This window comes from Juglans microcarpa x Juglans regia, chromosome 8S (genome assembly GCF_004785595.1).
Source record: "Juglans microcarpa x Juglans regia isolate MS1-56 chromosome 8S, Jm3101_v1.0, whole genome shotgun sequence".
Taxonomy (NCBI): Eukaryota; Viridiplantae; Streptophyta; class Magnoliopsida; order Fagales; family Juglandaceae; genus Juglans; species Juglans microcarpa x Juglans regia.
This window is the reverse complement of record NC_054609.1, coordinates 19,515,445-19,538,696: the sequence shown is the minus strand read 5'-3', so window position 1 is coordinate 19,538,696 and position 23,252 is coordinate 19,515,445. Positions and strand designations below refer to the sequence as shown.

The following is a 23,252-nucleotide window of genomic DNA, read 5'->3' as shown; positions in this document are numbered from 1 at the left end:
TTCTCTCCCATAGAGTCCTTTTTAGTTGTTACTTTTGTTGGTGTGGGGATATGGTTAACCTTAATCCTGTTATGAATTCAGTTTTCTTCCTATTTTGCTTTAAGAATTACTCACGTCCTACCCTCCTCCATTCTTGACTTGTAACTTCTGAAAAATAATGTTGTCTACTTTTACTATTTCGTGGAGATGCAACTCTGCATCTTCGATAATAGCCTGCTCAGCAACACCATTTTCTGGAAAGAATACCTAAAAATAGAATAGTCAGATCTCCTGCTATGTCTTCTTGGCAGTTAGCCGGTGAAATAAATAAATAATGACAGTTGATGCTGAAAACTGAAAGTTTTATATGAAGTACCAAGCAACCATTAAAAAAAATTGATCTTTTTTCTTTTACCCAACTATTTGAAGGATTTGTTAAAATCCATTTAGAGGAAAACTGCATTCCAAGTTCTTTTACCGGATTGGTATTACAATATTTTTCAAGCTAAAAAGCAACCATGCCTGTGAAATTATAAATTAAATTAAGAGAAATAATATTTATAATTATAAAATACATAAGTATAGTGTAATTTTTTAAAAAAAAATATATATAATTTATATAAAAAAATTAATTTTTTAATAATAAATTTTATTTTTTTAAAACGATTGTATAATATATATTTTATAATTATACGTAGTATTACTTATCTTTTATATATATTATACTTTTAAGATATTAATTTTTAAATATTTAATTTTTATTTTAAAATTTCCTACCCTTATCGTCTAGTGTAGTGTCAGCCACCTGCAAACTTTCTCATTCTATGGACAGCCTCTCAAATCCTCTCTCTCTTTCAAGTCTCTGACACTTTGCCCGTAACCCAACTCTCTCTCTCTCTTTCTCTCTTTCTCTCTCTCAGCAACTATGTTTCCCACCTCTACATTCTCTTCTCTTCACTCCACCAACGTAACTCCGACTCCCTCTCTCTCGTCTCTCTCAACCTCCTCCCTTTCTTCTTCTTCTTCTTCTCCTTCTAGCTCTCTTTCTCTTCTACAATCTTCTTGTATTCCACGTCGTCATCTCCGCTCGTTCTGCGCCTTCCGAGACACCCAGTTGAGGATAGACCCGAAATCCAAAGTTGTTATCTTTTTTGTTCCTCATCAGCCAATATTGAGATTTGTTTGTTTCTATGGTTTCTTTTGGCTCATGACATGTTTCTTTGCTAGGGACTGAAGGTGACTTGTTCCGTGGGCAGCGAGCCTTTGAAGGTGATGATATCGGGTGCACCGGCATCGGGCAAAGGAACTCAGTGTGAGTTGATTGTCCAGAAGGTAACCATTGGGAGTTTATATATGATTCGATAATCATTCTGAAAACATATTGTGCTAAATATTACAGATTATTTCTTGTTTAAGTAATTGTTAAAAGCAATTAGTTCAAGTTGGTTTTCTGAAGTAGACATTTGCTGGAAGTTGTATGGATTTATCAAATGTAATATAATGTTCTCCAACGGCCCGTAGAGTGTGTGAATTGTCACCAAATATGTATAATGTAAACCCGCAGTCTGTGTACGAATTCTCTTATAGACGTTGTCGTGTTGGTCTTGTTGTTGTTGTTGTTGTGGTTGTTCTTTTCCCAAATTCAGATGGCTTCTTGGGAAACGTCAAACCCACATCCCTCTACCATTAATTAACAAATTGACAAGAAGCCATTTGAATTTGAAAAAGAACACCGAGATCGTGAATTCGTTTTTTTTTTTTTTTTTTTTTGTGTGTGGGGCCATTTTCTGGAGTACGTTGGATGCCTGGGTACCTTTGAAGTGATACACGGTCGGTAGAAATGCATAGCTGACTGAGTTTGAACCTTTTCTTTTTTGATAAGTAATCAAGAATATATTAATAAAGATAGGCAAAGCCCATGTACATAAGATGGTATACAAAAGATAAGATCTATCTAGGTCGAAGTAAGGGAACCTAAAAATTCATGAAAATTCAGGCCATTAAAATCTAAAGCAATGGCCCATAGAAATAAAGTGCTGAAAAATAGCGTTTGAAGTTCCTCTGGAGACCGCTCCTTGTTTTTGAAAGTCCGATCATTGTGCTCTTGTCATATACACCACATAATATAGATTGAGATCATTTTCCACACTGCCTTGATTTGTTGAACTCTATTTGGAAGTGTCTAGCTGGCTAAAAGATCTACCACAGAAGCAGGAATAGCAAAAGATAGTTCAATCCGGCTAACGACTTCCACCCATGAGGCTCTAGATGTCTCGCAATGTAGCAAGAGTGTTCCACTGTCTCGCTAGATCTCTTACACATACAACACCAGTCAAGTATAACTATCCGGCGCTTCCTCAGATTGTCGGTAGTCAGGATCCTCCCCAATGCTGCTGTCCAAGTAAAGAAGACCGCTTTAGGCAGCGCCTTATTTCTCCAAATTCTCCTTCATGGGAAGGGAATGTTTGTGGCTTGGGAAAGAGACTTATAAAAGGATCTAACTGAGAAAATGCCCTTACCCGTTGGAGTCCACCACATCCTATCACCTTGCAATCTATTGGGCTTCATAGAATATAGAAGGCTGAAAAAAGCCTCAAAGGTGTCCACTTCTCAATCTTGCGCTGCTCTACTAAACGTGACATTCCACTGCACTTGGTCTCCTGATAGAGTCATAAGGTCCTCTATTGAAGCATCCTGGTTACTTGCCCCTCGGAATATAGCTGGAAATGCATCCTTTAGAGCCTCATTCCCACACCATATGTCTCTCCAAAACTTAATGCGAGAACCCCTCCCTAACACCAATTTAGAATGGCTACTAAAAGCCCCCCACCCCTTCCTAATGTGTTTCCAAACTGCCACACTGCTAACCCTAGATATCTCTTCAGTGCACCAGCCCCCCCACATGCTTCCATATTTACAATCCATCGCCAATTTCCAAAGGGCTTCGGGTTCCTTGTTATACCTCCATAGCCACTTCCCAAGTAAGGCCTGATTGAATGTTCTCAGATTTTTTATACCCAGACCACCTGATGAGATTGGTCTACACACTTTATCCCAGCTGACCAGGTGAAGTTTGAATTCATCCCCTATCCCACCCCATAGGAAATCACGATATAGTTTATCAATCCGAACCGCTACCCTGGCAGATAATTGGAACAAAAATAAGAAGTACGTTGGTAAGTTAGAGAGGGTACTCTTAATAAAAGTCAAACGGTCACCTTTCGACAATACAGTCTCTTCCACCCTGCCAGTTTCCTTCTTATCTTCTCTATGACTGAATCCCATATGGATGAGGCCCTTGCGGCAGCCCCCAATGGCAATCCCAAGTAGGTAATGGGGAGAGAAGCTACCTTGCACCCAAGAATACTAACTAGTTGCCTAGTGTTGCTCACATTCCCCACTGGCACTAACTCTGATTTGTCAAAATTAACTTTCAGACCTAATGCTACTTCAAAGCATAATAACAAAGCCTTCACTGCCTTCAACTGGTTTCTATCTGCATCATAGAATAGGAGCGTGTCATCTGCAAAAAATAAATGAGACAAAGTAATAATGCCCCTGTTGGGGTCCCCAATTGAAAAACCAGCCACAAAACCATGTGTAACTACCACTGATATCATCTTACTCAAGGCTTCCATAATAATAACAAAGAGAAGTGGGGACAAACGATCTCCCTGCCTTAGACCGACTGAGTTTGAACCTCTTGTTAGGGAAAGCTGTGTAACGGCTGTTCTTGATGAAGAGGTGTCTGAAGAAAGAAATGGAAACTTTTTGCTGAAAAACCTGAGTGGTAATATTGTTTTCTCCCATTTGGTCCTGAAAAGAAAATTAGCTAATCTGGAAAATAATTGGCAAATTACGAAGAAGTTTCTCTTGTGATGAGTATTCATGTTTGTCATAGAATTACTTCCGTTGCATCATCTTAGAAGTTCAACTTGGGCTTTAGTATCTGAATGTAATTTTTTGTTACTCACATTCACATTCATCCATGCCTCCTTTGTCTTGGTTCTTCAGTTTGGATTGGTGCACATATCAACTGGGGATCTTTTAAGAGCTGAAGTATCGTCTGGGACTGAAATTGGGAATAAAGCAAAAGAATTCATGAATGCTGGCCGTTTAGTTCCAGATGAAATTGTGACGGCTGTACTGAATTTTCTAGCTCACTAATTTTTTTTTTCTTTTTATTTCTCATAGGGTTTAAAATACCAATGATTTGCTTTGTAGATGGTCATGACACGATTATCGCGTCAAGACGCAAAAGAAAAAGGGTGGCTTCTCGATGGGTATCCAAGGAGTTTTTCACAAGCACAAAGTCTGGAAGAACTGAAAATCAGGCCAGATGTTTATATCGTATTAGATGTATGTGAGTCACATGTTTATCCCATTTTTCTCATATATAGATGATCATCTCCATTTGCTTTCCTTCCTTCCCTTCAGCTAGGTGAATTTACTTAGCTGAAAGACTTTCTGCCATATTGGCTGGCCACCATAGACTTCTGCAGAAGAAGTAAAGTTTTATGTTGTCCTAAATTGCTTGAAAACTTTCGACAAAAAAACTTGCTAGACATATCCAAATCATAACGTATCTTTCTTGCTAAGTTTCTACTATGGTGATTGGTGACTTTTGTTCTGATGGAAGCATTTTTGTGCATTTTTCTTTTCTTTATTGAGATTTGGAAAAAGGTTGTGTATAGGTTAATGTTTTGCATCCAATTACTTGGTTTTTTTTAATGTTATTCTTAATTATTTATTTTATATGCACAAGGTTTCATAGGTATACCAGATGTGGTAGAAGTTACAGGACATCCTTTTTTATACTACGACAAAATATCTTGCATTCTGTATCAGCTTTTATTAACGATGAACTATGCCTTTATATTAATGTTCTGCTTGTCTAGCGCCTTTACCTTTTGATGCACAATAGTATCTTCTACAATCTTTGATAAGCTCATTTTTTTGTTGTGCCAACATAAGCATTTATCTTTCAAATTACCTTTTACATATATGTTTTTGAAACTCAGGTTCCTGATGAAATTCTGATCAACAGATGCATTGGTAGAAGGCTAGACCCTGTAACAGGGAAGATTTATCATCTAAAAAACTTCCCTCCAGAGACTGAGGAAATTAAATCTAGACTTGTTACTCGTCGTGACGATACTGAGGAAAAAGTATAGTTCCAACTTTTCATTTTTATGTCTTTTTTGCTCTGTCACCTGTACACTGTCATTAAATTTTGATGATTATATGTAATCTGTGACTCCAGGTATAAGCTGGAACACTATTTTTTGTCTATTCAACATTATTTTCTGAGTTTCTTTCTCTAGCACCTAACTTGTGTATGCCTTCATTTTTTAAATAAAAAAATATTTTAGGTGAAGTCACGTCTAGAAATATACAAGAAAAATGCAGAAGCAATCTCATCCACGTACTTGAACATAGTGAACAAGGTATCTACAAACATTTTCTTTTGCTCCTAGCTATATGAACCTGGGCCAGTGATATTTATGTGTATCATTCTCTCTTGCATAACACAGATTAATGGAAACCGTCCAAAAGAAGAAATTTTCAAAGAAATAGAATCTTTGCTTTTGCAAGTGCAGAAAGATAGAGTAAAGATGACAAATCCAGGTAAAGATTTCAGGACATAAAGTGTTAGTTTTGTGTATACTGGTCTAACCTTTAATGCCAATCAACTTATAACTAATTTTTTAGAAGTATTTTATAATTATTATTTCAAGATTTCCCCCAAAGGTTTAGGAATTCCAGTAACGTAGTCATGACATGAGCCAGGTATAAGAAGATTTCATAAACATCAAAACAATCCAAATTCATAAAATTCATTGAGTAGCACTTATTGAACAATCATAGTCTTTTATAATACCAAGTCTCAATCTCGTCTCCATTAGCTAAGCTTGGACATGTGGACCTGTCATCATACTCTTCGTCACCTAGGACAGCTAACAGTTAAAAAAAAACACGAGTTGAATACTTAGTTAGCAATGACATCACATAGTAAAAGTTATAATAACATAAGTCTTTTCATGTTAAAAAGAACTGACTCGCTTATGGTACCCAACTAAGATTAATATGATGTTCTCTTTCCTCCTCTAACAAGAATTTGTAAAGCAAGCTCACAATGCAGTAGACAGTGATGCATTGTTTTACCTTTCTTCTTGCACATACAATAGCAATTAATAACTAGAATGCCTCTCTTCCTTATGTTATCCAGGGTAAGAATCCTCCCCAAAGCCATTGTCCAAACAGAGAAATTCACCCTAGGTAGAGCCTTATTCCTTCAAATAAGCTTCCAAGGGAAAGAGGTCTTATCAAGAGCACATGGGAAATTGTAGAAAGACTTTACAGTGAACACTCTCCTTTCCTAGATGGGCCCCAAACCATTTTACTTCACCATTACTTCCCACCCGACTCAAATACAATTGATCAAAAAGCGACGAGAAGTGACCCACCTCTCAGACATTAGCCTCCCGGTGTAGTGTGTAAGCATTCATATATAAGTTCATATTTAAAAGTGATATTCCCTAAATATTTCCAGCAACTTTCCTAAATAGGTGTTACCTTTTATATACCTTCTTGTGCACTTGGGCGATGCCTATTCATATCAATATAATCGTTTACTCATAAAAAAAAAAAAAAAATCCAGCAACCGATGTTTAATATGAACTTCAGCTTCAGTTATGAACTTAATATGCTTCATTCTTTGTACCAGGGAATATACTACCTGAAATTAAGAACCTGAAGAATCAGGTATATGGAGGCCAGGTATAGTTTCTACGATGTAAAGTTAATAATGATTGTTTACTGTAGATAAGTTTAACTTTCACATAAAGCTTCATTTTATAATCTCTGCTGTGCTTCTTTTCTTATGTTACTTTAGCCTTATATAGGATAACTGGAGAGGAATTCCTACTAAATTGAATAACATTCCTCACTCAAGGGAAATTAGGAAATATTTCTATACCGATGTGCTAGAAGCAACCCAAAGAGCTATTAATGATGGAAGAACTCGACTAAAGGTTTGACATTGATTCTTTTTTTGCATTGGAGAATAACTTATGTGATAGATCATTGATTTGTGTTTATTGTTCATAATGCAAGTTCTTTACATTTCAGGATTATGTGTTGATTTTCATGCACTTCACTCTTTTCCATTTGTTTTTCAATAAATATACAAATATGCATTCTGAAATTTTGAACTTTGATCTGTGCTTGGTAGAAACTATATTTATGTAACAACTTGTATCCCCCCCCCCCCCTCTCTCGCAGCGGTAATTTCTAAGAATTTAGGGATATTTCTATAACTGCTTCAATCAAGTTTAAATATTGTAGTAGATTTATTAGAGCTTTGAAGAACTCATGTATGCGTGTATGATTTGGAACATTTTATTATTTATTTGAGGAGAAGATTCTTTTGATCAATTTTACTCTCTGTACATTTTCTCTCCTTACATCTTTTCTCTCCGCACTCGTTTCTCTTCTTTTGATTCCAATGGTGGTTATGGGCATTTGGCAGCGTTCTCTATGGCAACATTGGAAGGAAAATGCCTTCCACGAAACGTGTTATTATCGAATCTAAGTCGTTAGAGGTGTTAAGGGATGGATGGTATGTGCATCTTATTGAGAAAGGATGGAAAGTTGTAAAAAATATGAGCTTGGGGCTAGGGACAATATGATGGTTTTCTAAAGCCTTGGAGGAGTGTCTGAAGGCTGAGGGAAAGGGTTTTTACACTGCGCATTGGGATGGGGATAGGGGTTATATTGCACAACGCTGCACTAATTTCAGGGGAGTATACATGGCTTTTGGAGTTTTTTTTTTTTTTGGGGGGGGGGGGTCCGTCGGAGTTTCATATTTATACCAAGAGACAGGGACGAAGTGGGCTGGAGAAAATTAGTGGTGGCGTTGAAGGAAGCTGGAAGTGTTGGAGGTTCTGAGTGGCTATTACCACCAGCGACGACGTCGCAAACTTCAAATTTTTGATTATACAGGGAGGTTCTCCAAGGTAGCAGAGAGATGGAGAGGCCTCAAGACGTGAAGTGTGCAGCAACAGCAGGTCTGTCGACGTCAGGTGGTGCCGATTTTATGGTTGGTGCTCAGTTAAGTGAAGGGGTAGCAAAGAAGCTGCTGGCTTCAAAGAGGAAAATTTGTTGCATATATTGTCTGAAATGGAGAGTTAGCTGGGAGAGTTGACTGAGAATGTATCTTGGTTAAAACGGTGCGTTGAGGTGCAAGGAGATGTGGGCTTGGGCTTGGGCTTGGGCCAAGGCCTGGGCCTAGGCCTGGGCCGTGGAGTAAGTGCAGAGACTTAAGGGGTGGTGTTGTGGGCTCAAGAGACAGGGTTCTAGTCCAGTCCAGCGAGCCCAATGGAAACACACAGCCCACGGGCAAGGGCAAGGAACTAGGACAAGGAGTTGGGTCTCAGCTCACGGGAAGGTTTTCTGCCCAAAAGAAATCAATCCCTGTCTGGAGGAGGATTCAGGCGGAAGCTGGCCCATTGGTGATTGGGCCTGAGCCACCGTTCCCAGTGAGGACTTAGGCAACCTTGTCCAAGGTTGTTGTAACTTCAATAGTGCATGGCGCCATCAGTTTGTGCAACTACAATGTTGTATCTGCCCCAAATGCGTCATAACCTACACAGAAAGGTGCGACGGTGGTCGTCGACACATCCACGACGTCAAAACAATGGATTAGATCACTGGGGATTGAAGATTCAGTAAAGGAGGTTGCGAACCCACTCGTTGGGTCCAATCCTCCGTGTGGGCAGTTTCAAGATACAACATCGGTGGCTGCACATACCTCTTCGTTGGTCGCCGGCGACCCCCCAGGCACGACTCAGGTAATGGTCCCGACGTCGGAGATGGTAGATGGGGATATGGAGGCTCAGGAGGCTGAGAACAAGGTGTTTTTTCGGAAGGAACTAGAGGAAGGGGAATTGGAAGAGAATCTATCAAAGGGTGCCCAGGATGGAAATTTCTCCATTATTAAGTGAGTTGACTATGCTAGAGGAGGGGATGTGGTTGATGGAAGTGGTTGGAAGGGTTGATGGAGGTAGAGGAGTTTCAACAGAGGTATTGAAGGGTGCTGGGCAAATGGATTATTCTTCAGAGATTGTGGTCAGTGAGGTAGAGGGTGACAAGGAAGCGATGGGCAGTCCCATCCTGTTATGCACCATCTTTCCAAAACCTGCTTACAGATTAACATCGGACTGGGTGCTAAAAAAAGTTGAGGAAGTTCAAGAGACTGTGGATATCTTGTGTTGGATTAGAAGAGCAGTTTAAGGCTCTTCTAATTGCGATTGAAGCAGGAAGAGTCACGACACTGAAATTAGCAGTAAAATGGGACAGGTAGTTGGAACGTCTACAAAGTTCTATTAATTATGATAATAAGGAGGGAAGTGTGGCAAGGGATAGGTTGAAAGGGCGAGGGGCATGGTCATCTTTTGAAGCCTAAAATCCTTTCTTGGAATTTAAGGGGGATCAGTGACGTTAACAAACGTCTTCGCATTAGATCCCTTATTTGTAGATGGAAAATTGACTTTGTGTGCCTTCAAGAGACTAAGTTGAGTTGTATTGATATAAATATTATTCGTAGTTTGTGGGGTTGTTCTTTTATGGGGTGGCGTTATCTAGCTTCGTTGGGCGCTTCAAGAGGTGTTGTTGATGTGGCATAAGAGAGTGATGGAGTTGGTAAAGGATTGTATTGGGTATTATTTAGTGGCTGTCTCTCTCAAAAACATTGAGGATGGGTAGAGGTGGGCTTTTGCGAGCGTGTATGGGCTTGATGTGGATAGAGATAGAAGTTTTCTGTGGGAGGAATTGGCGGGTTTGTATTCTTTATGAGATTTACCTTGGTGTTTATGTGGAGATTGTAATATTCTTTGGTTCCCCAGTGAGAAGGCGGGGGCATCTAGGTCGACAGAGGCTATGGAAGATTTGTTGGAGCTGATTTTTTATTTAAATCTTGTGGACCTCCCTTTGGTAGGGGGGCTTATACTTGGTCCAATAGTAGAGGGTGGTCAAGATTGGATAGATTTTTAGTATCTTCTTTTTGGGAGACGCACTTTGCGGATTTATTTCAGAAGAGGTTGTGACGGGTATGTTCTGATCATTTCTCAATTTTGCTTGATTGTGGTGGCATTCATGGGGGTAGGCGTTATTTCAAATTTGAGAATATGTGGCTTTATGCTAAAGGATTTGTAGAGAAGGTAAGGACTTGGTGGGCTGATTATTCTTTTGATGATAACCCTAGCTTTATTGTGGTGGGTAAACTTAAAGCCCTTAAGACCGATTTAAAGAAGTGGAATGATGAAGTTTTTAGACATGCGGAAGTGCAGAAAAATCTTCTTTAGGACGAGTTGCATGCATTGGAGCAGGGGGAGGATAATGAGGAGTTTTTGTCAAGAAAGAATGTGGTTGTAGCAGAAATTGAGAAGGTTTTGTAAATTGAAGAAATGTCTTGGAGGCAAAAATCTAGGGCGCTTTGGTTAAAGGAGGGGGACAAATGTACTAAATTTTTTTCACAAGGTGGCTAATTCTCATAGGCGCAATAATGCCATTGAGGTTCTCCACTCCGGCTCAAATGTGTTTCATTCCCCTGAAGAGATTTAAGATCATATTGTGCAGTACTACGAATACCTCCTAGATAAAGCCCTGGGTCTGGATGGTTTTTCTATGGCTTTCTTTCAAGAGTGTTAGGATATAGTGAAGGAAGAAGTGATGCAGGCTTTCCATGATTTCCATACTTTTCACAAGTTTGAGAAGTCACTAAATGCTACTTTCATTACTCTTACCCTGAAGATAGTTGGAGCCTATGAATTGAAAGACTTATGTTCTATTAGTTTGGTAGGTGGGATTAGGGGTGTAAATTGGTCCGGTCGGGGGGGGTGATGGACCCATCATTTTCCCCGGACCGGACCAGTAGCTATCGGTCCGGCCCAATTATTTTTTTCATTTTTTTTCTTCTTTTTTTTTAAATAAATTAATAAAAAAATTTATTTAAAATACTAAATTAAAATTAAGTGAATTAATAATATGAATTACATAACTAACTCAATAAAAAATTATTTTTTATGGTCAATGATAATAAATTAGATGAAAATTACATTATTAACTTATATAATTACTATATAATTAGTTAATTGATATTATATATTAGTTAATTGATAGAATATTAATTTGTTAATAATATATTTAAAATTTTATATTTTTAATGGTGATAGGTTAGATGAAAATTACGTAATTAATTATACAATTATTATATAAATAATATATATAAATATTTTTTAAATTCGGTCGATCCGGTCCCGTCTGGGGTGGGAAATCCATGGACCGGGACCAGACCGAAAAGTCTCGGTCATCTATTTCAAGGATCGAAACTGATTGGTCTCTGGACTGGTCCGTTTGGTTTCTCTGGTATGGACCGACCAACTTTCACCCCCAGGTGGGATCTATAAAATGATATCAAAGGTGTTAGCCAACCGAATGAGTATGGTGATGGATAGACTCATTTCTAAACCTCAAAATGCTTTGTTCGGGGCTGGCAAATCCTGGATTTAGTTCTGATTGCAAATGAGTGCTTGGACAACCGGATAAAAGAAGGCATCCTGGGGGTTCTTTGTAAGCTGGATATGGAAAAGGCTTACGATCACGTGTGTTTGGATTTTCTCTTTTATATGCTTACGAGATGCGGCTTTGGGGACAGGTGGTGTGAATGGATCAAACATTGTGTTTCAACTGCTCGGTTTTCTGTATTAGTCAATGGCAAATCATGTGGATTTTTTCAGACTTCAAGGGGTCTGAGACAAGGGGACCCGTTATCCCCTTTTCTTTTTGTCATTGTTATGGAGGCATTGAATCGAATGGTGGAGGCTGCAGTAAGGGGGGGCTTTATTGCTGATTTTTCGGTGGGCAACAATAGTAATGGTGTTAGTTCCATTTCCCACTTATTATTTGAGGACGATACTCTTATTTTTTGTGATGTAGATTGTGGTCAGATTCAAGCTTTAAGGGCTGTTTTGTTGTATTTTGAAGCAGTTTTGGGACTCAAGGTGAATTTGTGGAAGTCGGAACTAGTACCGGTGGGGGACGTGAGGAATATTAACTTTCTTGCGGACTTGCTAGGTTGCCAAGTTGCCTCTCTTCCTATGAAATATCTTGGGCTTCCTTTGGGGGCGTCTTTCAAAGCAGAGAGTATTTGGGGTGGTGTGGTAGAGAAGATTGAGAAAATATTTTCAGGTTGGAAGCGGTTATATCTATCAAAAGGGGGAGATTACACTTATCAAAAGCACCCTCTCCAATCTTCCTACTTACTATCTTTCTCTCTTTTCATTACCGGTGGAAGTGGCAAACCGGATGGAAAAATTGTTTAGAGCATTTTTGTGGGGTGGCATGGGGGAGGAGAACAAATTTCATCTTGTGAGTTGGCAAAGGGTAAGCTGTCCACTTGTGAATGGTGGTTTGGGGTGCGAAACTTGAGTATTTTTAATAAGGCATTATTAGGAAAGTGGTTGTGGAGATATCAAATGGAAGGGAACTCGCTGTGGAGAGAGGTTATTGATCGGAAGTATGGAAGTGAGTAGGCGGATAGTGCTCTACGGAGGGTAGTGGGTCGTATGGTGTTAGCCTATGGAAATTCATTAGAAAGGAGTGGAACATTTTGAAAAACATCCCAAGTTCGAGATGGGTCAGGGAGCAAGAACCCGTTTTTGGTTCAATGTATGGTGTGGCGAGAGTCTCTTTACACTGTTTTTCTGGTCGTTTACAGCTTGGCTGGAAACCAGCAGGCAGCAGTTTCAGAGGTGTTGTCTCGTGTAAATGGGACTGTACTTTGGAATCTCACTTTCACTAGAAATGCTCAGGATTGGGAACTTGATGAGCTTGAAGGTTTTTTCAGCTACTTGTATTCAGTGAAGTTGGGAGGTACTGAGAGTGATCGCATGCTGTGGAAACATACGGGGAGCAAGAAGTTTACTGTTAAATCGTTTTACAAGGTTTTGACAGTCCAACATCCTAACTCTTTTCCATGGAAGAGCATATGCAGGGTTTCTTCGCCATCTAAAGTCGCTTTTTTTACATGGACAGCTGCGCTTGGGAAGATTTTGATGGTGGACAATCTACAAAAACGTGGTATGGTTGGAGTGGTGCTTCATGTGTAAGAGGAATGGGGAATTGATTGATCATTTACTTCTACATTGTGACATGGCTAGGGAGTTATGGGCTGGCATTCTTAGTAGAGCTGGGCTGTGTTGGGTTATGCCTAAGAGTGTCCTAGCATGCTGGAATAGGCATCTTAATAGCTCTCAACTGGCAGTAGTGTGGCGGATGATACCTTTGTGCTTAATGTGGTGTTTATGGGAGGAAAAGAATGATAGGTGTTTCAACAACAAGGAGCGTGCAGTGGGGGAAATCTGGAATTTATTTGTATTCTCACTTTTACAGTGGTTTTCTGCTATTGTACTAAAGGGAGGGAATGTTCATGAGTTTTTGTCTACTTTTCAGCTTTCTAAAATGTAATTAGGTGTCTCATTTTTTATACTTCTTGTGTACATGTGCATTGCCTAGTTTCACTTGATTCAATATAATCTCTTACTTATCAAAAAAAATAAAAACTACTTCAATCAATCTGATTTATCTCATAAATTTATTTTGACATGGTTTTAGGAAGCTTATAAGTTATGGTTTTCCGATTAAAAAAAAAGGGAAGGTTATGGGTATGAGGTGCATCAGGTTCAGATAAATTAAAATAAAAGGGTTTATAGATCAGTGATGTCCAAATTAATCTACACTAAATACTCTATTTTTCCTAAGTAGATTTACTGTTTGTAAAGATGTCTCTCCCAATGAACCGAATTTATCTTGTTTAATTTCTCTTTTAATATGGACAGGTGGAGATCAATATTCCAGAGCTGAACCCAGAAATGGTAAGGGACTTTTTCCTTGATTTACCAAGTGTCTTTCTGGATTTAACAATATTTTATGTTACAGGATGTTTATCGAATCGGTACTTTGATGGAACTTGTTCGAGTTCTTGCCCTTTCGTTTGCTGATGATGGAAAACATGTCAAGGTGGTTTTATCCTGGTTGCTATATGGATTTTCCATTCCAAAATATTATGAAGCAAGCACTGTGTTTATTCAGTTTTCTAAACCTTTCAGGTTTGTGTGCAAGGATCTATGGGGAAGGTGCACTAGTTGGAATGCCATTGCAGCTTGCTGGTACTCGACAGATCCTAGAGTTTATGGATTGGGGTGATTATGGTGCTATGGGGAACTTTATCAAGATTGGTTCTGTAGGTATAAAACTGAACAGAAGATGATGTTTGGTTTACGATGAGAGTTTTTGGTTTTATCCATCATCTTTGTGATATTGCACCTGTAGATTGATATTCCGTGTAAAGCCAACTGTTCTCATAAGGTAGCAGCACATGCTGTCTTCTTTAAGCACCAACTTGAAGCATATCTTAGGTCAATGGTATGCCCTGTCATGCATATGGCTTTGTATTGGCAGAGATGCAAGTTGTAACCCATGTCACCACCACGGCAGCCGAGTTGGTTGTGAAAAACCACCACAATTGCTAATACTTCTACTTTTTATCTATAAGAACTTCATTCTATTACCTATAAAAAAGATGTCTTTCTAATTTTTTCGATTTTAGCAATTTCAGTACACACTGGAGGTATTGCTACAAAGATAGTAACTTAACAGGAAAAAAAGATGAAAAAAAGGTGGATAAGTGGTAGTGCTTATGTAAAGAAATATTTTACAAATCTGTTCTTTTCTTTTGAATGCTTAATACGTCACAGAATATTTTGCAAGAAGGCATCGGAAACAAGATATGCTATATCTGCCATCCCTCTTTAAATTCCGTTGTGTATGACTAACTGTATGGACTTTGATTTCCTTTGTTCGCACAATGATTTTGTTAACAAATTAAAACTATTTGTTATCTATAAGGTTTTCATTTGGTTAGCAAATTAAAATTATGTCATATTCATAAGGTTTTCATTTTCAACTGCAGGGTCCAAAGAGGTTGATGAGCAAGATGACATTTTTGTCATAGTGGCTCCTCAGAATGCTGTTGGCAATTGTATTATTGACGTGAGGAACTTGGGAGCAAATCTTCTGCTATGACTTTTTAGGGATTGTCATATTAGTTATTATTCTGCATTTAGTAGCCTTGAGGTTTGATTTGCAGGACCTAAAAGCTATGACTGATGCTGCTGGGAACCGGCCAGTTATTCTTGTCAATCCTAGGCTCAAGGTTCAGTTCCTTTTATAACTTCAGCTGATATCTCTTTAATGGACTGGTTATGTGTTATATAGCATGTGATCACTGTGATGCATCAACAAATACATAGGTTTTTCAGTAAATTTCAGAACAATTTTTATATGAGTGAGATAATGAACTCTGTTTCTTAGCCCGAAGTTCATGACCTTCAGGTGCTATATATTTTCTTTTATCAAATCAAGTTTTTAATTAGATCATATCTTCAAGTGCTACTAGAATATTTTTCCTTTTCTCTTTTCTTCTGAATTTGCTTCAACAAAAACATTCAAGAAAGCCGACTCTAATTTCCTGAAATCATGTGGGGAAACTCATTGAATTGTTAGATCCACTGGGTTGCATGCATTAGATCAGGCATTCAAGTTCTGTGAAATCTTCACCAACTTAGTCTTTTCTGGCGTACAATTATGCTTTTGCTGCTAGCCTGCAACCAACGTTTTCAAAGAATTTTCTGCAGATCCTTATTTATTTATGTGACTGATATATAAATTTCCTTGAATTCAGGATTTACCTGGTTCCAGTGGTATTATGCAAGTAAGTACCAATCCCGCGAGTTGACATATCTAAATTAGTATTAACCTTTCAATTTATACCTTTTTCATATATCTTACAGACAATGGGCCGGGACAAGAGATTGGAGTATGCTGCATCATTCGAGAATTGCTATTTCTTTCGGCTTCTCTATTATGCAGGAACCCAGTATCCAATTATGGGTGCTCTTAGGTAGAGATACCTAGAGTTTAATGCTTTTCATAAGTCAGCAAGCTTTTGATCATCCTTATTTTGTCTGGTTGTAATTCTTTATTGGGTGTGATGGCTTGTTCTTAATTTTAAAAGATGGAGTCTATTCCTATGTTACCATCAACATTTATCCCAGTTGTATTTGAATATTTAAACTTGAAATTAAGCACTTTATGTTTAATCGACACGTTATCATGAAAATTAAAAGATGAATATGTTGACTTTATCTAAAATTTTTACTTATAAAATTCAAATTTCTATTTTCTGAAACACTGCTAAGAAAAGTGCTAAGGAGTCTCACCACATTGTTTCAGGATGTCTTTCCCATATCGTTATGAATTGTATAAGAGGGTTGATGAACCATCTGGGAAGGAGAAGTATGTCATCTTGTCTACATTTCCTGAAAGGCCAGACACTGATGAAGTTAATGATGCCTTCCTGGGAAAACCAAGGTAATTCCCATTTAACTGCCATTTCTGTTACCTTTATTTTTCTCGTTTCAAAAACCATTATCATGATTGAACCAATTCATTTCATTGAAAAATGCAGAAACAAAACCAAGGAAGCCTCAGGAATTTGGTAAGAAACATCCATCTTCTTGATATTTCTAGTTTTTATTATGAAAAATACTTTAGCCACAAAAAGATAAGACAAAAATAAACACACAAACTGATGTGCATGGCTTGATATGGTACGTCAGATTATAAAGTTATTTTTATTATAAAGTAGATCTAACGGATTCCATGAAGCCACATCAGTTCGTGGGTTTACTTTGTGTAATCTCTTTGTGTTTGTAGCAGCTCTCTTTTATTATTGCCAAATTTATTGATATATCATTTGCTTGTTGTAGGGGCTTCTTGAGTGGTATATTTTGAGTCGAAAGGTGGTGGTATACATATATATACATATATATATAATATAATTGAAAAATATATTATGCTCGTATACTACTTCCACTCAGTAATTGTTGAGCTCCATATATTTTGATCGGATCCTTGCAAAATCTAGTTGTACATTTGGTTTTAGAAAAATGCACTAGTATTACTACTTACTAGAAGCATAAATTACATGTTCATATGACACGGCCAGTGCCCAACTGCCAAGGTTTGAGAACCGAAGAAATGCTGTAAAAATAAGTATTTTGCAAAAATTCTTTCTGATGTATACTTGTTTACGTTCAAAATGAATTTTCGAAAGGAATCGAAATCGACAGTAATTTAATTCCAAAGCCTTCCCTGGAGGCCCTCCTTTGGTGAGGATATATGCCATATATATATATATATATATATATATATATATATATAAAGAAGAAGAAGAAAAGAAAAAAGAGACTCTTATTGGTTATGATTTCTTTATTTGTAATATAACAATCAAAGTAATGTAAATAAAATTAATAGGAAATATCAGGTTATATAATTAATAAATCTAAGCATGTCAGTCCAACCATCACAAGCCAATTGAAAATGAAAATTGGTTAGCAATAAGATAAGATAATAGTTTTAAACTAATTTAGGTTCCGTTTGGATATAAAAATACTCAATCTATTTCATCTCATTATTATAATTTTTTCAAATTTTTATACAATATAATAAATAATTTAATTTTTTTAAATATCAAAATAATAATATTATTAAAAAATAATATTTTATTTAATTCATCTAAAATTATCTCATTATCTCACTGTCCAAACGAGGCCCGAGGTTCTAACACTTATTAATCTGCCCGATGAGGTTCTTAAGTAGCTGTTAATGATTGTATTAAGAAATATTATCTTTAAGAAGAATAGATGATTGAAAATTAAATTGTGCCCATCGGGATAGAGAGCTATCCAACTTGGTGATTAGATCTTAAAAATAAAAAATAAAATAAAATCCATATCCCTGGAGGAAAATCTTCTCAAGAATTAAAACAAAGTCCAACCATACTTCTTTTTTCTATAAGAGAAAGTCCAACCATACATATAACAAGTCCAACTCCCTTTAAATGATCGTAGAAACTAGAGGCAATATAGGAGCCAAATCTATGACTATGGATCCTACACGTGTCAGCAGGCAATTGAAGAAAAGTGGTAACATATACAACATACATTCAAAGCCCAATTAATTCCTAGCTAGCTTGGATCAAACAATATATGGTTACAATTCCTCATTTTTATTTATAATTTTTTTTATAGACAAATGATTTTGAGTAATTCTACATACAACTGTAAAGTATGTAAATGTTGCAAAATCGCTTTGAAAAAGAATAGGATCAACTATTGAAAAATTAATTTTTTTTATGTAGATTCTATGTTTTATTTTTTTTTTTCAAAGCGATTACGCGGCGGTTGCAATATTCACGGTTGTAAATATCATTTTTCAATAATTTTATTTTAGAATTCTAAAGTATGAAAGGTGAGGTTGGAACCCTATAATCGCCCCCAAAAATATTCAAAGGTGTTGAATAGTAAAAAAATATGTAAAACTGAAATATAATTAAGAAGATAATAGTCTAAGTCCTATATTATCTTGACCAATATACTGTGACATGGTCCGGTAATTTTTGTTGAGTCCCATAGAAATTGCTCAAAACATTTCCTGAAGAGACACTTTGGTTTTGATGATCCTATCCAGGCTATGTTATAAGCATTATATTATTAAAAGCAATGTGTCATGCCAGAAACAACATTCCTTTTCTTTGCAGATGAATGTAGTTTAGATGCCCTTGGCATGTAGGTGTCTCTCATATCAATCTTATATTGTTTTAACCTAATGCTGCAGACAAATTTGGCTAATAACTGAGATTCTGAGTCATGTATGAGACAAACACATGCACCTAAATCGATCATTAATCACATTGCACCCCACACGCACTAAGTTGATGTTACAGCTCAAACTCATATCTTCTACCACTCTCTCTCTCTCTCATTTACCTCGAATTCAATGCCAGGAGGAGTAACACGCAAGCAATATATATCTTTTGTTTGAATATTTGAAAACTATCTTTTCCGTGGATAACATGAAAACAGACTAGCATTTCTATAATTTCTTCAATAAAAAATCACATTTTCTTTTGTTTACTTGCCATTCAACGTTTGCGGTGCATGCGTACACGATATATGCATTTATTTATTTATGTGAAAAGATCATCTCTCTTTTACATTGTTAATTCCATGGGGGAGTGGACTCGTGTGCTGGTAAATCTCAGCTGTACATCTGCTCAGAGAAAAAAAAAAAAAATCTAAAAAAAAGAAGTAACTTTCCATTGAGTTGAACTCTTGATCTGTCTGTCTGTACCGTTCCTTGAACCATGGATCTTTAGCATTGTAATTCACAAAGCCACTTGGTGGGCCATTGCAGTTTGACTAACCCCGAATCTAATATTTAAATATTTAACTTTCAAATCATTAAACTTATCTTAACTCAACATCTCTTTACATATGAAATTCATAATTTTTTTTAACTTTTTATAAATACATATAAATTTATTTTAACATTCAAACACATTTAAACTCATCTTAAATGAGTTTTATAAAACTCACTATACTATCTCAATTAATTACTATGTATAAAAAATTTAATTCATCTCAATTCAGTTCAATATCGTCGAACCACCGGCATTAAAACCAGACAAAATACAACAGGCTTTAATTGGGGAAAAAGATTTCAAAAACAAAGCATAAGAATCAGACATAAGACAAACAGATTCAGCCAAGTCAAGAAGACTTGCACTCCAACTTGCATATATAAATGTACACATGGCGATCATGCAATTATACTCCATCGTTCAAATTTGGATAATGAGTGTATGGGTGTAAGTAAACAGAATAATTTGCGTCCCAAAAACCTTTTAGATAGACCTAACAAATTCATATGATACACCCTCTGGTATTTTACTTGTATCATATTATATATAGTTTCCGAATGCTAAAAGATGAAAAATGGTTCAGATTTTGCCACGTAAATAATTATTGTCTGCAGTGAATTAAAGAAAATAGCTCTGATTAATTTCAAACCCCATTTAAGACTTCCTTATCCATTACAAATTCCAAGATACCTACATGAATAATTAATTTTGTTAGATGAAAACATTTAAATTGAACCAAGTCAACATACCTAGATCTACATAATTTGATAACTTTAACTTTAATTACATATTTATTAATTTTTATTTAATTACATATATAATGGGGTGTAGGATGATCATGTTGCTATATTAGGAACAAAGCATAATATATATGTATGTATATATATATATATACAGTGGATTTAAAAAAAAAATGCTTTAAATGTCAAGGCTATGACTATGAAGTTGAGTATTGCCTTGTTAAAGTGGCGATGACATACTGGTTTATCTTAAAAAATATGAGTCCTTATCTATATTATCCCTAGGAAAGGAAATCTTCTCTACAAATGTATGTACGTCATTATTTTTGTAATAATATGGGGTTTTGTTTCAATTCTTACACCAGTTACGCACTTGAAAGAAGTCTTTTTGTACACACCACTGCACTGCAAACTTTCTAGCAACTCGGGCAGAGTGATAGTCATTACTCGAGGGTGAAGAGTTGGCTGTGTTTTCCTTCATATTGGTGAGATCTGAGAAGAAGATAACGTTTTTGGAGATGGCGGGTGGATCTTTTGGTCCGGCTGGTGTGGCCAAAGAGAGAGCTGAACAGTACCAAGGAAGGGTCACTGTTTATGTGATCATTGCCTGCACCGTCGCTGCTGTTGGTGGCTCAATTTTCGGCTATGATATTGGAATTTCAGGTACTTCAATTTCCTCAGTCCAAAGTTTCAACAGATTTACCACCTGTTGAAACTTTGGCGGATGATATAACAAAGATTGTCGCGGAAAAGGAACTTTGCTGTGTCTGGCAATATTGAAATATAGCCAGAATAGCCACCACACAATCCATACCTGATTTCTGTTCTAACAATCAGCCAACATAGAGAGGCTCAGACATGTTCATAAAATTCTCAAGTCCTATCACCAAGCTATGACGCTCTAATATATTCGCACCTGTGATATTTAAGTTATCTTTCCTGTTTATTATTGTTTTCCAGTGGAACGAAGTGGTCATCAACATATATAGAAGCTAAGAAATTTAACAAGTTCATACTATACTCCAGCCTTCATTTGGGGTTTCGTGAAAAACATAAATCAACAAACAAAAAGAAGAATAAAGAACGAATGACCAGGAAAATTCTGTTACTCGATGATGTACTTGGGTGAGCCTGCCTGTGAGAGTGTGTGTCTGTGTTCTTACTAGTTACAAAATGCTATTTTGTGTCAACAGGGGGAGTGACATCAATGGATGCATTTCTTGAAAAGTTCTTCCATACCGTTTATATAAAGAAAAGGCATGCGCATGAAAGCAACTACTGCAAGTACAACAACCAAGGGCTTTCAGCGTTTACATCTTCTTTGTATCTTGCTGGTTTGGTTTCAACTCTGGTGGCTTCTCCTGTTACAAGAAAGTATGGACGTCGGGCGAGTATAGTCTGTGGTGGGATCAGTTTTCTTGTTGGAGCTACCCTAAATGCAGCTGCCGCAAATATGGCAATGCTTCTTTTGGGTCGAATCATGCTTGGTGTTGGCATTGGATTTGGAAACCAGGTATCCTGTTTAGCCTAACCTTTTCAAGTGCTAAGATTGATCAGAAAATAAATGAATTTATGGTTTCTGTATCTGAGAACACAAGACTTAAGACTTCCTCATGTTTGTCATGAAGGCAGTTCCACTATATTTATCAGAGATGGCACCGACACATCTTCGAGGAGGCCTGAACATGTTGTTTCAGTTGGCAACTACACTTGGGATTTTTACAGCAAACATGATCAATTATGGAACACAAAAGCTTCAACCTTGGGGATGGAGGCTCTCTCTTGGCTTGGCTGCTTTTCCAGCTCTTTTAATGACGGTGGGAGGACTACTTCTTCCTGAGACACCTAACTGCTTAATCGAGCAAGGACGAAAAGAAAAAGGCAGAAAAGTTCTTGAAAAAATTAGAGGAACCAAAAATGTGGATGCAGAGTTTGAAGACATGGTTGATGCAAGTGAGCTTTCAAACTCTATAAAACATCCCTTTCGTAACATCCTTGAGAAAAAGAACAGACCACAATTAGTAATGGCATTCTTCATGCCGACATTCCAGATCCTCACGGGCATAAATTCAATTCTCTTCTATGCTCCGGTGCTATTCCAGAGTATGGGGTTTGGTGGCAATGCTGCTCTCTACTCCTCAGCTTTGACTGGGGCAGTTCTTGCTTCATCTACACTGATTTCTATTGCAACAGTAGATAGATTGGGTCGAAGGCCCTTGCTTATAAGTGGAGGAATCCAAATGGTTACATGCCAGGTAAAAGATCTTTAACACTCTTAAGTTAGATCCAGGAGAAGTCAATTAAAAACTGGCACCAGATATTCCAAGTGCAATCATTTTTATGTTGCTTCCCAGAACATGGATTTGGCATTATTCCCCTTCAGTATAAAATATGCTTTAACCCAGCACAGTTATTGTAAGAGAAGCATGAGCATTTTCTCAACACATACGAGGATCTTGTTTTCCACCATTATTTCCATTTTAATGTTATTTGTGTATGTGAAACAGGTCATAGTAGCCATAATCTTGGGGGTGAAGTTCGGAAACAATCAAGAACTGTCAAAAGGTTTCTCAATACTGGTGGTGTTCTTCTTTTGCCTCTTTGTCCTAGCTTTTGGATGGTCATGGGGTCCTCTTGGCTGGACAGTGCCAAGTGAGATATTCCCTCTAGAAATTCGATCAGCTGGACAAAGCATCACAGTTGCTGTAAATCTTCTATTCACGTTCATAATAGCCCAGTCTTTCCTTTCCCTTCTTTGTGCACTCAAGTTTGGTATCTTCCTCTTCTTTGCTGCCTGGATTACCATCATGACCATATTTGTTTACATCTTCCTACCCGAAACCAAAGGAGTTCCCATTGAAGAGATGATATTCCTGTGGAGAAAGCACTGGTTCTGGAAGAGGATAGTGCCTGGAGAGGTGGAAGGTGTGGAAATCAATGAATGAGAGGCAAAGCAATTCAAGGGAGCAAGGTGAAAGTCTCCGAGTAAGCTTATTATCATATAGCAGAAAAGCAAGAAGGCAGTACCATTAATGATTTCTGTATACACAAACAAATCACCAGCCATATTGAACATGATTTATAATGTGTAGTGGCTATATTATGAGGAACCATTTATCAACAGGATTCCTTCCACAATTTTCTGTGAT

The 23,252-nt window shown here is 37.2% G+C and overlaps 2 protein-coding genes across 2 annotated transcripts; both read left to right on the top strand.

Annotated features, from left to right (window-relative positions):
- The first annotated feature begins 749 nt into the window (after positions 1-749).
- On the top strand, positions 750-17,178 carry LOC121244534 (adenylate kinase 5, chloroplastic). Its single transcript, XM_041142647.1, is given in 21 exon segments — positions 750-861; positions 900-1,117; positions 1,207-1,311; positions 3,994-4,122; positions 4,204-4,338; positions 5,001-5,147; positions 5,352-5,426; positions 5,514-5,607; positions 6,707-6,759; positions 6,885-7,013; positions 13,878-13,913; positions 13,978-14,058; positions 14,148-14,163; positions 14,166-14,285; positions 15,011-15,090; positions 15,188-15,253; positions 15,782-15,811; positions 15,891-16,000; positions 16,333-16,470; positions 16,568-16,597; positions 16,869-17,178. Coding segments are annotated over 20 exon segments (1,812 nt in total). The 5' UTR covers positions 750-861; positions 900-904; the 3' UTR covers positions 16,894-17,178.
- A 3,231-nt stretch (positions 17,179-20,409) lies between these two features.
- On the top strand, positions 20,410-23,226 carry LOC121244535 (sugar carrier protein A). Its single transcript, XM_041142648.1, has 4 exons — positions 20,410-20,766; positions 21,297-21,616; positions 21,732-22,358; positions 22,611-23,226. Exons 1-4 carry the CDS (start codon positions 20,622-20,624, stop codon positions 23,046-23,048), a joined length of 1,530 nt encoding a protein of 509 aa, XP_040998582.1. The 5' UTR covers positions 20,410-20,621; the 3' UTR covers positions 23,049-23,226.
- The last annotated feature ends 26 nt before the right edge of the window (positions 23,227-23,252 follow it).

Bases quoted from the DNA above. Each gene is read 5' to 3' on its own strand.
- LOC121244535 (XM_041142648.1), top strand. From the start codon at position 20,622: ATGGCGGGTGGATCTTTTGGTCCGGCTGGTGTGGCCAAAGAGAGAGCT. The intron at 20,767-21,296 runs GTACTTCAATTT...TTGTGTCAACAG, and splicing joins CTATGATATTGGAATTTCAG to GGGGAGTGACATCAATGGAT. The intron at 22,359-22,610 runs GTAAAAGATCTT...TATGTGAAACAG, and splicing joins TCCAAATGGTTACATGCCAG to GTCATAGTAGCCATAATCTT.